The following is a 14,918-nucleotide window of genomic DNA, read 5'->3' on the forward strand; positions in this document are numbered from 1 at the left end:
GGTCACAAGTATCGTATTTATTCGGTAATACATTCTTGTTCGAAACCAAGATACATCCCGGACAGGCGCACGTCCGAGACATGAATCGCTTCCGCGTAGACAAATTCGTCCTCCGAAGATCGGGCCGGTACGCAAAGATACATATTATGTATTATTGTAGCTCGTATGCTAGGTAAATATAATAAGTGAGTGTGTATGAAAAACGTAGACTATTACACTGTTTATTTAATGTTCCTTTTACTTTTTTTTGTTCTTTTGTTTCATTACCTTAGGTGGGAGTCCTTACGGTACTGTAATATTATTTAACCCATCGTGCGCCATTTCCACGGGCGCACGAGTGTGTAGGTGTCCGTTACGTGGAACATAATAGTAATGATTGAACGGTCTCTATGTTATACCTTTAATCGTAATGTCCAGTTCTCTACTAGATTGCTTTGAAAATCTGCCCGTTCCTTCAGGTTCGCGAGACGAAAGGGAATCTCCTAAGTACTTCCTCTCTCTTTCTCTCTCTCTCCACTTTCCCATTTTCTTCCTTTTTATTATTAATCCCGTAACATCGTTTGTACTGCCTTGAGCGTGAGCGGATCACATTGAATCGATGCCACGTTAACAATTTAAAATTACGCCTAAACTGCTGCGCAGGCAGACCGATGGCAGTGGCTACAGATTAAATCTAAGATGCTCCTTCATTCGGCATCGGGACTTATCCGCGCGATTTAGCAGACCACCGCGAAAAGAATTCCTTCGTTTCCGGTTTAACATCCAATTCCGGAAGAAAGGCGGCGTGTCTCGGCTTTTGTCGGTAAAAAAAGGTACCGCGAAGATATCGGCTTTCCGAAGACGCTTTGCTTTGAAGGCTTTTCTTGTATCTTTCTTTCTTTTTTTTTTATTTACCTTTACATTTTATCTGTAGTCACTGTAAATATAATATATGTATATATATATATATATATTTCCGTGCTTCCGATCTTTCGTTTTTTTTCTCTCTTCTTCTTTTTCTTCACATTAATCTTCATTAACTCGTATCCGATCTACGAGGAAATAAATGGGCGATTTGTCGCAATTTAACGTCTAACGAGAACGCAACGAATCCGTTTCGAGCTAAAAGCTTTCCCTTCGTAACGAAAGAGGAGAGATTTTATTTAGGTCTCGTCGTGAGGAATAGTTCGGATAGGTTTAAAAATTATGCGCGTATGAAACGAAGAAAAAAAAGAAGAAAAAGAAAATTAGTTAACCGAAGTACCTAGACTTGAATTTGGGGAAACGTGTTTTTGTTTTTTTAACGTGGTACCAGTTTTATACGGTATCCCGGTAATATTATGCTGCAAATTATATCGAGTAAAATATCACACCTTCGGGGCTCTCGTACGTTTTAAATAATTATGACGTAGTGCAAAGAGAATTTTCGAACCGTTTTCCCGGCACCTCTGGAACCGCTTCATCTAGACGGATAATATCCATATCATCTAAAGTGATAACAATCGCGATCCTCCATAATCACGGATAATCAGTTTATCCTCTCAAGAGAGCAATTCCTATCCTCTGATAAACAATCACCTCGTCGCTAAATGCACTCATTCCGATTATTTCTTTCTTTCCGGAAGAAAAAGTAATCCTGTCTAATTTCACGTTAAAAGCTTTAAAATTAGCGTAAAAGGGCCAACTAAAAGTCCACTTGTAAGTCCGAGTGATTTGTGTCTATGTAAAAACATTAAGAGGGGTTAGGACACTGTAAAAATGCATTTTAACATTAATTCAATCGAAATTAAATTAAAATGGGTTTTAACGGAGAACGAAGCATTTCTTTACGGGGCAATTATAGTTGACGTTTAAATCAAGCCAATTTGAGAGACATGCAAGAGAGCTTTCGGCATTTAAAATTCCCGGTAAAACATTTAAAAAATAAAACAGCCCCGTAAGCAAATATTTCCCTATAAACCATTTTCATTCTCTTTTAAACTAGCCTCGATTAAAACGCTTTGCACAATTTTCCAACCCCCTTAAAGGAGTATCTACCCCCATTCATGATGCCTAGGCTCTGATAAGAGATACGGCGGTCCTCAGAGTGCCAGAAAAGGGTTCAAAGATGGCGTCAAACTGAACGTCCCTCTGTATCGAGGAAAGGGAAGGTCACTTTAGTCGCAAGGGAGCAACCTCGGTGCCGATGTGGTATACAATAGTCTAAAAGTCTCGCTTTTTGAAGGCCCAAACGATCGCCGAGAGATCTTCGAAGCAGTCTCTACGCATCGCTTTTTAACGCCGCCTTCTGTTCTTTTTTTTCTTTTCTTTTTTATACCACGATGCGAATTATCAATTACGTACGACTTACGAGGTCTAAGAATAATCGTTATTACTAGTATGTATCGTGCCAGCTAATATAGATTAGTACGGTTTGACTCGATAAAGGGTAGAATGAGGCTTTTCTCCTATGTTCGTTCCTTTCAACGATCGCCCTCCAGGTCGCCATTACCGAACACGGTTCGCCTTATATCTTCTGATTCGATTTCCCACGGTTAATTAACATTCCGCTCAGGTCCTGCCTGTTGGGCCACAGCAACGATTGGTGATCACGAATTTTACAATTAAACTTTAGACGAAACGATATACACAATCATATCACATTGGGACGAACTTAAGGACTAATCGAAAAGCCGAAAAAAAAAGGGGAAAAAAAATATGCCTACCCCGCCCGCGCTCCATTCATCCAGGAATGGACGCAGGACGTAATTAGTTACCGTGAAAATGAAAAATAAAAGAAAAACAAATTTCTTTTTCACCGCAAAATTTTTTTTTATCGCACCTCACGCACTGCTTGAGGTGCGATAAAATTGGGACCTACGTATATACTTGAAAAATATCACTTTTCGCTTCCCCCATCCCTCCCTCGAGAAGAAAATAAGAAAAGAAGAAGAAAAAAAGAGAACATTAGAAGAAAGACATTGAGCGTAAATTTATATACCGACAGGAATGCATGAGAACTCTCGACGACCGATTTGCAGAATTATAAATACACCTTCCCATTTATCCGCCCCCCCTGAGCGTATCGCCATGCTGCCGCTCGTCACCAATCATTGCTCTGGCGAACGTTTAGTTCTTATCCCCCATGATAATGCCGTGAACTCAGCCGATTCATGCGAAAAACAAGAGCAGATTATAGGAATCGCAGGTCGTAAAGCTGAGACGACGTTCGTTTACAACTTTACAGCCCCTTGGGTTAAATCTGAAACTCGTCTGGGGTTTAAGGTCGCTCAGAAATAACCCGTTCGTAAGGACTTAACGTTAAGTCATCCTCGAACCGTGACTCTAGAACCCCTCTCTGGCAAAGTTGTAAACGAACAATCCTTCAAATTCGCCATCGACAATGTTTAAACGTTTCCGCTTGCAAATCATTGTACAAAGGTTCGGCGCGAGAGTATCTGTGTATCGCTCTGCCGAGACTGATCTTGCGGATTTAAGGCGGTGTGAAAGTGGCGTCAATGAAGTCTTGTTTATGAAACTTCTCCGAGCTGGATGTACCGAATCGTTTCAAACTTTACACCGTGAATACGGAGGCTACGAGGAAGGTCTTGACACCGATGAAACTTGAATATTTTTTTTCTTTTAGAATTTTGTCCATTTTACAAATGTTTCACAAAGAGTAAAATTTCACGGGTGTCAAGGCCTTTCTTAGAGCGTCCATGTTCATGTTGCAAAATTTGATACGATTCGGTACGCCAAGTTCGGAGAGAAGCTTCATGATGCTACTTTCGCATCCCCTTAATGTTCATATTTTCGCCGTCGGAGGACTGAACTCTATCTCTTGTGTATGGTAAACCGACACAGCACACCGATGTCAATTCGTGTGACAATCTCAATTTCTCTACTCGAGCAACAGACCTCATTCGATGCTCATACGCGAGCCGTGCTCGTGCTCGCTCGACACCTAGCGTAACAACATAGCACCTAGGGTTTTTGTACTTTTTGCAATAATTCGCGTAATAATAGATCCTTATCGATATTAACGTACAGCTATGACGAGAGAATGTATGTACAGGTATGCGATTCGGACATGATTACGGGGTGGGGTTAATGGAAAAAGCAACCTAGTCTTCGTCCTACTTTCTGACTCGACCTCAAACTTACGAGGTTCAGAGAGAGAGGAAAAAAAAAACGGAAAAAAAAAAATAATACAAGAAACCAAAAAGAAAACGAAACCATCCTCCCGCCCCAGCCGCTGCATATATTTAATATACACAATAGCGGCGGCTCACCCTTAATCATTGTTAAATGTTTATATATCGTTATTGGCGTGGCGAGTTCCTCCCGTACCTCTCGTACTCGTTTAAACCTAATTACTTTCTTTCATATAATACAAGTATCTACACTCGGTCGTAAACGGAACCGCCGGTCGAGTCTCCAATTCGGTTAAGGAGACCCCGGAAATGAACATCAGTAATAACGTTAAAGGCTCTTCGTATATCACATAACCAAGAGAGTTTCGCCGCTTATACTTCACGTTATTTAGAATCGTTTTATATGTATATATTTATATATTTATATATATACCGTAATCGCACGTACTCCCTACCGCTAAATTCAGTCCACGTCCGTCCGGTTAGTGCGAGGAAGCTGCGAGAGGTCGACTTCAGAATCGCATGCAAAATGAAAGGGAAAAGAGGAGTTTCTGTTCGTTAGCGGGTTTCTCGATACCAAGAGAAATATGAAAGAGCGAGATAAATCGAGACCGATTCAATGAAACGAGCCCGACATAAGACGTTGCTCGTCCACCGTCCCACTACTCTTAAGGATAGCGTCAACTGGAGATAAGGTAGGTGGATGAACAATTATCGTGCCAACAATTAGCGTTAATTCCATCCCAATGATTAGCATCCTCGCAAGAGCCGGATCGTCGTGGTGATTACTGAGCAGCGTCTCGCCATCAGGACGAGATCGACGGAGTCCTAACGCTACTGGCTAATCTCACGGGTGGATCGGGTTATCGTAATCGTTGTCGGAGAATACGCGTCCCGAGTTCTAAGAAATTATCCGGTAGGATTTCCCCAGCCGAGTCGACTTCAGGTGTTGGTTCCGACAAGTAGCCGAATCCACCCGTGGCAAAAGTCAGGGTGGTACCTAAGCAGTCCCATCGCCTGAAGACGGGATCCTTGTGGCTACTAGCTAGGCTCACGGGTGGATCGGGTTCATCTTCGTTGTCGAATGGGAGCCTCTTCAAGCAACATGCAAGAGAACGTCCTAAGTCAACGAACAGTTGGTCCAACTGGTCGCTATCCGCATTTATCGCCGATTCAAACTCAATCCCAGACCAGTAGCGAATATCCCGAACAAACTCTAACGGCCTTTCGTCCGTTCGCCCAGATTAAACGGGACTCTAGTCACTGGCCATGCTCACAGGGGCCTCGGCTTCTTTCTCATTTTCCGAGGGCTTCGGCGGCTCGGATTCCTCCGTGTTCTCGGTGCTGTCCGCGAGACTGTCGTTCGTCGGAGGCTTCTTCGCTTCCACCGACTCGTCCTGCTGCATTTCCTGTATCTGTTGCATCTGCTGCACTTGCAGCTGGCCGCGTAACCTGGAGATCTCCCTGGCGTCGCTCCGCCGGTGGCGCCTTAAGCGGGCGTTCTCCGTGATTACGCGCCTGGCCAAGGCCAAGACGTCCTGGGGGACGTCAAGGGCTATCAACCGTTCCTCCAGGTCGACCGCTGCCGTCCCGTCCGAGTCCGAGTCGCTCCCTGGCGACGACGTCCTCGCGTCTACCGGCAACGTCGGCTCCTCCACAGTGACCGTAGACGACGTCACCGCAGCACTGCTCTCCTCTTCCTCTTCGGTCTCCTTTCCCGCGACGACCTCGGATTCCCTCCTCTCTTCGGGCTCCTCCTTCGTCGACGTCTGGAAACCAGCCGGCGCCGACCCGGGCCCGGGGGAAGAAGGCTTCTCCAGCTTGATGCTGACTTGGGAAGACTCCTGCTTCTCGGATGGGCTGACCGGACGGTGGTTGTGGCGACGGCGCTCGTGGTGGTGTCGACGGTGGTGCACCAGGGGTGGTGCCACCGGTGGCAACGACGGCGCCGGGATCGGAGCCAGGGCCACGTTTGGCTGGAAGTGCGGCTCGAAGCGCTCGCATTCCGAAAGTGGTACCACGCGCTCCGGGTGCTGCAACACCGGAGGCCCTCGACTGAGATACGCAGGCACCAGTGGTGAACTGCAACGGGATTCACGGAAGGCTTGGATTATTCCTCTACACGCATCTTGCACACCATTTCTAGTGAATCCAAAAAAAGAAAACAAGTCATTTTCGAGGGGATTTCAGTCACAATGTGCACCTGGAGATTTAGGGTAACGTCTAGGCTGGGGCTAGATGAGCGTTGTTTCAACGTACGCCGTGGAAGTACATCATGAACCATGGTTAACGCACGAGCGACGTGCGTCGCCTTTGTTATGATACAACGTTTGTCGTCGATTTTGACGCTCATGTGGCCCCAGCCTTAGTGGTCGGGTCTGCACAAGAGAAGATATGAAGACCTTCCCTATGAACGACAATGAGTCAGGACTTGAGTTATCAACCCAATTGTTCAGCCGATACGCTGTTCCTAAATTCGTCGCGATAGTAACCGACTGTCGCGGCAACGGTTGCGAAAGGAAACCGCGATACGGAATAGGAACTGGCCGAAGGTGACGACTTTGATGCAATTACCTGTCTCTATGTTTACAAGACCCCGTGGCACTCCACGGTCTGAAAGCGGACGCTCCCCTCGCGGCCAGCTCTAAAACTGCCCACTGCATTTGCAGGTACGGGTCACCTGCACCTGCAGCCGGGGATACCGGGTGGTACATCCCGAGACCGTTGCCGTTGTAGAGCCCACCGGGGCATTCGTCTCTGCCTACGTCCTTCTTTATCCGCTTCGTCAGTTTCTCCGGCTCGTGGCCCAGCTAGAAATCAATGCGAGGATTGAGTTATTCACCTTGGGAGGAGTTTACATTATTCACCGGGCATTAAACGGAGCCTCGCGGCAGGTGAGGTGCCCGTTAATTACCGGGCACTCGAAGTCATTGTTCCAAAGAATTACAACGGTGTGGATTATCGTCCGAATTTGTCAACGTCTCGGATCGCTTTATCGGCAGCTCGGGATCGGCAGATAAGTCGCATACAAGATTGCATCGTAACTTTAATCAGGGCTACTGATATATCTTGTTTTCCAAGCCATGCCCTAGGAATAACTTATCGGCGGTGAATGCTTATCTGGCAATTAAAAGTATACCGAAACGATTCGCGATAGATACCGATTAAGCATCAATGAAGGTCTGACTTTCGTCAGCTCCTTCGTACGCGCGAAATAATTTTTTCACTCATGCAGAGGCAGTTATGCCCTGGGTTTATGTACCTCCGGTTTCCTCTTGGGGTTGAGGACCAGGTGCCGCTCCTTCAGGTCCCGGAAGAGCGCGGCCACCTTGTTGTGATGTGGTTGATCTCTGCACAGGAGCAAGTAGGACCTCCAGTTGGCCGAGTCGAAGCCCCAATGGCAAGTGCGATTCTCCAGGGACCGATGTGCGTGCCTGACGAAACGCTGAGGGGAGAACCGGCATCCGCACTCGAGGCACTCGATGCAAGCCGAGTCCTCGGTGCCGAACAAGTCCGCGTCGAACATCCCCTTGCACTTGCCGAAGCATTCGTGGTACACCTTAAACCTGGTAACGGACTCCTCCTCGTCCTCCTTCTTGGCGCGTATCTTCTTCTCGATGGCGTCCGAGTCGCCCCTTTCCTGGATGACGACCGGCTCGCAGGGTTCGGTCCTGAGGAGCAAAGCACTGACGAGCCGTTCGGCGTCGGTCTGCGTGATGAGACCGCAGGAAGGTGCGTTCCTCGGCAGGATCCCCGAGAGTTTCAGCTCTTCGAGCTGGTCCCGGGTGCACCTGGAGCAGTAGATCTGCAGCTCGTCGCAGACTTGGTTGATCTGTTGCAGGGAGAAGTCCTGCAGGACCGTGTTCAAGATTTGCGGGAGACAGAGCCGCCTTTCGCCTCCTACGACGAAGCAGGATATTCTCTCGCCCTCCAGGACGGTCTCGCACCTCTCGGAGCAGCTCTGGTCCGGAGCTGTTAGGATAGGAATCTGAAACTCCAGCTCGCGCTTTTCGCAGGTGCCTTTCAGGCGCTGCGGTTGAGGAGGGTCGTCGTCGGAGTCCTCGAGCGGCCTGTCGACTCTGCGATCCCTGCATAGCGGGACCTGGAGGCTCGTCGGAGAGTCTCTGTCATCGACTTCCTTGGTCGACGGTATAAGGTCGGTGGGAGTACCTCCGTCAACATTGCAGATAGCTCCTGGACGAGTAAGGGGAGAGAAGTGAAACGGTGCTGGTTCCTGTAGCAAACCCTTACAGTCCATGCCCAAGAGGGCTGAGCTCGGTCCCTGCAGGCTCTTCACTGCAGACAGCTGATATGTCTTTAAAACGGTCTTCAGTTGAGGACTGTAGGATTGATTGCTTGCATCACCTGGGAGTAGAGTCTCCATTATTTTGGGCTATTTTTGTCTCAGGACCCTGATCCTAGTTAGCAACGTCCTTCACCATTTGGAGTTACTCTCTGGAATATTGCATTGTGTTTAGTCCCTTGAATGATCAATGAATCGTCGTGTTCTAACCGAGACAAATAATCTACTTACTATTTATTGTCAGCCAAGTGTTAAATTATTCGGTGATCTCGTTCTCCTTGCTTCGACTTCTCGATCACCGAAAATACACTTTTATCGGTGGGTTACTTTGGACGTTAAGTTTCAGCCGTATACCTACGGTTCCACTCTCCTTCCATGACATCCCTCCGTTAAGTCAAAAGATACCTTTACCTCCTTCGCAAATACCTTAAACAGTACCTGGATTATTTAAGAACATTGTTCCTGTGGATTCACTTTGAACCACCACGACCCTTCGCACCAAAAGTCCAACTTCCTTGAAGCACATAATCCCAACTGGCACACCTAATCTCCCCACAAGTTTCATCGATGGCTCGTTCGCTCACTTCTTCAATCGTGTCCCGAACGAGCACTCCGTCAACTCCGAAGCGAACCTTACGTTCCACCAAAGCAGACAATCGCAATCATTGTGCATCGAGGCGCAAGTTCCACCAGCAATTCCATGTTGCTCGCGATCCCTCCGTAATCCTATACTCCCAACAAAAACCACCAAGCGATTCCTACGCTCTGTCTCACATTACCCCGTAACCCAGCCCACATGGAACGTGTCGAGCCTCGGCAACCTGCATCTTCGATACACCAGTTCCTCGAGCACGACTGGCAGTCCCACCAGCGAGTCTTCTTCAGGAATTCTTTCGATCACGCAGCGACGATCCAAGTTTCCCGTGCGTCCTCCGCCATGACATCCAGCTCCACCGCACTTTGAAGAAGAGTATCCAGGCGCATTCCTCCGGTGTCGAGGGTGCAAAGCATCCAGGGGTCAGGACTTCCAGTGCGCCATAGCGGGCGCCCCTCGGCCGTCCCGAAGGCCTACGATTTCGCCCTCTCCCCAGGCATACCTGGTGCTCGCTGTCCTTGTCGCGGTCTCCCCCAGGAAGCGGCTCTCGGTCGGTGGGCCGCGCGTCTCCCAGGATGGCCGCGAGTGTCCGTCCGTGGCGCTCGCTCGAGCGCGGGTCAGGGGAACGACTCGTCCCGGTGGCATGGGCTCGGTCGCCCCGAGTCCGAGTGGCGACCAGCGTCTCTCCACATGTCTCTCGGCTCGGCCGTGCTCGGGTGGTCCTGTCTCTCGCCGTCTCTCTTGCTCTTCCGCCCTGCGTGCCGTCCGCCGTCTCGCTCGCGCGATGCTCGCCTCTAGCGGCCTCTCTCGGCCTCTCTCGGTCTCAGGGCCGGGTGCGCAGCGCGGCGCGTCTCCTGCCCCCCTCGGTTACATGGCCGCCTCCTTCCGCCGCCGCCGATTAGACTGAACTTGGCTCCGAGAGGCCGCCGCACGAGTGCGCATGCGCGCGGGCCGTTTCGTCCGTCTCTCTCAGCAGGGATCGCGATCAGGCGCGATACTCGCGCTTCATCCCTCCCCGTTGCACTCGGTTTTCCTGTTTTTCCCTCCCCGGCAGGGTTCTACCAGCGAGTCGACCCTCTCTCTCGCTCTCTCGCCCCGTCTCTCTCGGTCGCGCTGTTCGATGCGTAGAGTCCCCCCTGCGATTACATGGCCGCCGATTAGAGTGAACTTGGCTCAGGGGGACCGTCCCGCCAGTGCGCAGGCGCGCGGATCCCTTGTCTATCGGCGCGGATCGAGCAGATCGAGCGCGAACCTCCGCTCTGCTTCTCGCTCGCGCCTATCCCCCCTCGGCTAGCGCGAGCGAGCGCGCGCGCGTCTCGGCGTCGTGCCGCGGGTTTCGCGTGTCTTATCGACCGAGTGCCCTCGGCCCGCCTTAGACGCCACGCGGGTTGCACGCACCGCCCTTGCCGGGAGGTCGCATCCTCCCGGGGACGCGGCTCGACGCATCGGCGGGTCCGCTAAGGGCAGCCGGCCGTGCGAGAGGTCGGAGGTCTGCGACCGCGAGAAACCCGAGGTTGAGCCTGGTACTAAGAGACGTACCAAGAGCGCGGACCTACGCCGACGCAGAGTGCGAGTGTGCGTGGACGCCGCCTGTGTAGACCCAGCGCCAGTGTGCGTGAGAGGGGGAGGCGAGAGCACGGACCGTGGACCGGAGTGGGTGTGTGCGTCGCGCGCCGGCGGCCGGCCGAGCCCTTCGCCGGCCGATCTTACCTCCCCTCGCCCCTCCACGGCCGTGCCGAAGAGGTGTCCGAACGCCGCGTGCGCGCGCAGCCTTCGGCCCGGAGGGACGCGCGGTCGCGGTTCGACGCCAGAGGCGTAATCCCTCTAGAAACCCCACAAGTGAAGAGGTAGAGGGGAGACTACGAAACTCTGCAATCTTTATTAATAATACAAGAGAGAAGAATCAATCCCCGTAACTGTACATTTTTAATAACTTCGGGTTGAGGATCATCTTAAACAGAGGATCAACCAACGAGCTCCTGAATCGGTACACATTCTTTTACTGACCGCTTCCAACGTTGCTTAACCCACGTCATATGACGAAAACCGACGTATTGACGACGCCTCGTCGCTGGGTCAACAAAGTTCCGAATGTTCGAGGAAATGGTCCAGCCACTGAATGCAAGTAAACCCGGAAAACGTGGGGAACGTCACAACACCGGCCCCGGAAGCCTACGACCCCGAATGGTTACGCCATTGCCATGGTAGCGCTCTCGCTCGGTCCGTTTACAGAGGCACCGCCTCTCCTCTTCTCTCTTCCTCTACACCGAGAGCACGGCCACGTGCGAGCCGCTTGGTAGTGGTCGGAGGCGTCTCCGTATCTACTCGCCGTCTCGCTCCCACCTCCGCGTCTTGCGTCGCTCCGTCTCTGTTTACTACCCGTGGCGCAACGGGAGTCGCGCCACTGGTGGTGGTGAACCGAACCGTGTTCATCTATCTGCATCCCGCTCCTTTCTCGCGCGTGGCTCCGTCTCCCTTCCGCTCCCTCGGTGCTGTATGCGTGTCATACATGCGAGAGTCGTGCTGTAGAGAGGACACACACGTTCGGGGCTTTGCGTAGGTGTACGAGATATCTCATGGTAGTTAACCGTGGAATCTCCGACACCGTAAACCGCCGTTGTCTCCCTCTTTGTCGGCGCGCACACCGGCGTGGAGCTGCGCGCGACCGGCCACCTGGTGGGGGTAGCGCGGCGCTCTTTCGCGAGTGTATCGTCCGTGTCGGCCGCCGGTCGGCTGAGCGTCTAGTCATGTGACCTTCCCGTCAAAATAGCCCGCGTACATACCCCGCGCGACTCCGAGCATCGACGCGCACCCACACACCCGAGACGCCCCTCTGTGTGTGCCGCCGAGGCCTGAGTCGATGCTCGTGAACTTGTGCGCGCGCGACCGACCGCGGACGCCGAGCGACGGAGAGGAGTAGAGGGCACGATCAAGAGGAGCGACAGAGAAGAGTAGACGGTGCGATCAGGAGGAGCGACAGGGAAGAGTAGGCGGCACTACCAGGAGGTGCGACAGAGAAGAGTAGACGGTACTACCAGGAGGGGCGACAGAGAAGAGTAGACCGCACGACCAGGAGGAACGACAGAGACGCAAGCGGAGTGCGGACGTCCCAGAAAACGCGATATAGATTCGCACGATTCGCATTGAAAATCCGAGGCGGCGGTCTCCTCGCCGGGATCGCGACACCCTGGCAAGAGGTCACGCTTGGGTCGAGACTTAACCCCTGACTGGCGTAGATGGAACCGGACAAATATTTCTATGTACTTTGATACGGCGTAGATGAATCATAAATGCTTTCGAAGTAACGGCAATCGTTTATTTTAATCCTTATGGGGCTTGACTTCCCCTGTATAAAAAAAAAAAATCGTTTTCCTGCAGTTTTGGAAAGAAGACCTATGTTATTCTGGCCACTCCCTTCGGGGTGTCTGAATCGCAAATCTCTGTCATTAGAAATAAGACCAGGAGGGTTATTAAGTTATGCCTGCATTTGTCGACTGACTCGTATCGGGTGAAAATCGCGGATTACTGCGATTTTAACCTCCTTCGACCTACGAGTCTCTGCCAGCTGGACCCACTACAGGCTCGGATTATGTATTACGGAGTTTCGAGTATTACGTGTCTCAGCGGAATTCTTAATCGTTCGTCAGTTTGCTTATTTATAGCCCGGGAGTTGGCGTCGCGGATTTGGGGAAACGCGGAAGCTGGGCTTTTCGGAGACGCGAGTGCGTATAGAAACCCGGGGGACTTTGGGCAGCGGTGAACAACCGCGGATGGGGTTTTAGCCACGGCGCGGATTTACTTGAAATCCTTAATCTTTTGCGCGGCAACCGGGAAATGTTTGCCAGCCAGGCCTTGGCAGCGACTCGGAAGGGGTCAGGAATCGCGGGAACTCGAATTGGAATGCGTTCCTCGTAGGAGATACTTTATTTTCGAGCGATTTCCCGCGGATCGCGGTGACTTACGTCCACGAGCTCGGGACGCGATAGATTCCTTAGGACGGTTTCATCGATGACTTACAGGGGATGCATTCTTCCCTGAGCAGAAGGGTCTGGATAAACTCCACCGAGTTTATTCAAACTATCTGTCGATCTCAACCAGTCTCTAGGACGGTCTTCATCGGGCTTGCCCATTGATCGCGATTTCGTCCGGTGGCCGGCTCGCCGAGACATTGTTTGAGCTTCGTGTTTCTAACACCTGTAGATGAATAAAACAAGCTCTGTTAGTACAGGTGACGCGCCAGGACTTAATCGACACCTGTTCGCCACGGGTGCGAACACCCTGGACTCCCGGGGCGCTAAAATTAGGCCGGTGTTATGCCCGGGCCGTCAGCCGGGCGTAAAAAGAACCGCTCCCGGCAGTTCCTTGCCTCCGTCCGCGAAAAGATTAATTGATGGTATTCCCACTCATCGCCAAGATCCGACAGCACCTAGGGCGAGAGATCTTGGGGACGACTGGGTATTGCGACCGAGTCCTGTTTGTTGAACCCAGGAGACAAGACACATGTGGCCAGAGGGGGGAGCAAGAGTACTCCTGTTGCTTCCATTACGCACATTCCCGTTGAAAACCACTTATGTGTTATACCCTCGCGGAATCAAAGCGTAACCTCGGAGGAGATGCGTCAATGCGGGTAAATTTAATGCGGGAGACTCGAACCGCGATACCCATCTCTCGGCGGAATATCTCGGCGAGGGATTGCGCGTTATCGCGGTGCAAATGTAACAACGATATCATCAGGTTGGCGCCTCATATATAATCGGATTTGCAGACCGGTCCGATTAAGCCGAATTCCGTCCGACTCCTGGATTATATTCGAATTTAAATTATTAGAAGGGACGCCATTTTGGATCCTAGAGTACCGGGATTCCCGAGGGTTGTAGAAACTCCCGTGCGGAATCTATGCGATTACGTCCTATTGCTGATAGCAGGATCGCTGCGGCACGCGTTTACGGTGGCCGGCCGTGCGTAACGCGCGTAAACGCGCTTTTTTATCGCTATGTACATTTCTCTGCCGAGCGTAAATAACACCACTAGTGCACGAGTATCTCCATGTCGCTGGATACATATACACGTATTTGCGTAGTCGGGTACGCAGTGGACGGGCAAAAGTTGCATTCTGAACTTTGCGTCCGCTGTTTACTCGTCGTCGAGGTACGAATGGGTGTTTGCCCGTGATCGTAAGACCGGTAATCAACGACCTTAATGAGGTAACGTTACTTAGGTGTGCATCGTTCCCATGTTCACACTTAAGATCCCGATATAAAGAAGACGAGGTGCGTTTCAACTGAGGTCTTATTTTTTACTCGTTCTGCGCCTTCCAAAAGGGTCGCAATATTGAACTTTATTAAGAGTGTCACTGATTAGTTGAAAAAAATTTTACAACGCGAACGTAGAGGCCAGGAGGAAGGTCCTAACCCTCATGAAATTCCATTTTTTTTATAAGACATTTTTAAAATTTCTATGAATAAATTAAAAAAAAAAATTGAAATTTCACGAGGTTTAGGGCTTTCTTTATAACCTCCGTATTTATATTGCAAAGTGTGAATCGATTCGGTACACCCAGTTTGGGGAATGTTTTCGTGAGAACTCTTTGACGGCACTTTCATGTCGCCTTAAGGCACGACCTAAGATCGCGATGGAACGATCGGACGTCGTTAAAAAGGAGCTGGACGGTTGTTGCCTAAGACAACGCCGAGACTCGAGTGCCGCTTCCTAAAAGAGACGATGAAATTGGGGATATTTTGGTCCGAGGGGGGAGCATTCCAAATCGCAAAATATTCTTAGGGGCGGCATCGTAGGTTTCCGCGCCCGCCGTGGTGTGCGGCACAAACGGAGACGGAATATAGTGCCGATGCGGGAGTTTCGCTAGTGCACGGTCTATATAGTGGGGCGATACCGCGAATCGCGGAAA

General features: G+C 50.8%; 1 protein-coding gene across 2 annotated transcripts; it reads right to left on the reverse strand.

The window, feature by feature from the left end:
- Window positions 1-2: 2 nt before the first annotated feature.
- On the reverse strand, window positions 3-9,955 carry LOC105700972 (ski oncogene). 2 transcript variants are annotated; one of them, XM_012427336.1, is made up of 4 exons: window positions 8,647-9,955; window positions 7,375-8,567; window positions 6,687-6,922; window positions 3-6,194 (listed from the first exon to the last, which is right to left on the reverse strand). In XM_012427336.1, the coding sequence occupies exons 2-4, from the start codon at window positions 8,494-8,496 to the stop codon at window positions 5,369-5,371; spliced, it is 2,184 nt and encodes a 727-aa protein (XP_012282759.1). In that variant the 5' UTR covers window positions 8,497-8,567; window positions 8,647-9,955; the 3' UTR covers window positions 3-5,368. The 2 variants fall into 2 exon arrangements, with proteins under 2 accessions (XP_012282759.1, XP_012282758.1); XM_012427335.1 differs by having other exon boundaries at window positions 3-6,254.
- Window positions 9,956-14,918: the final 4,963 nt, after the last annotated feature.

The sequence above is a fragment of the Orussus abietinus genome, unplaced genomic scaffold (genome assembly GCF_000612105.2).
Source record: "Orussus abietinus isolate OABI.00-Male unplaced genomic scaffold, Oabi_2.0 scaffold9, whole genome shotgun sequence".
Taxonomy (NCBI): domain Eukaryota; kingdom Metazoa; phylum Arthropoda; class Insecta; order Hymenoptera; family Orussidae; genus Orussus; species Orussus abietinus.

What these genes read in the sequence shown, in the direction of transcription:
- LOC105700972 (XM_012427335.1), bottom strand. Translation starts at nt 8,496, where the DNA reads ATGGAGACTCTACTCCCAGGTGATGCAAGCAATCAATCCTACAGTCCT. An exon ending in ACCCCAAGAGGAAACCGGAG is followed by an intron (nt 6,923 to 7,374) that starts GTACATAAACCC and finishes ATTGATTTCTAG; the next exon opens with CTGGGCCACGAGCCGGAGAA. An exon ending in TCTTGTAAACATAGAGACAG is followed by an intron (nt 6,255 to 6,686) that starts GTAATTGCATCA and finishes TGGATTCACTAG; the next exon opens with AAATGGTGTGCAAGATGCGT.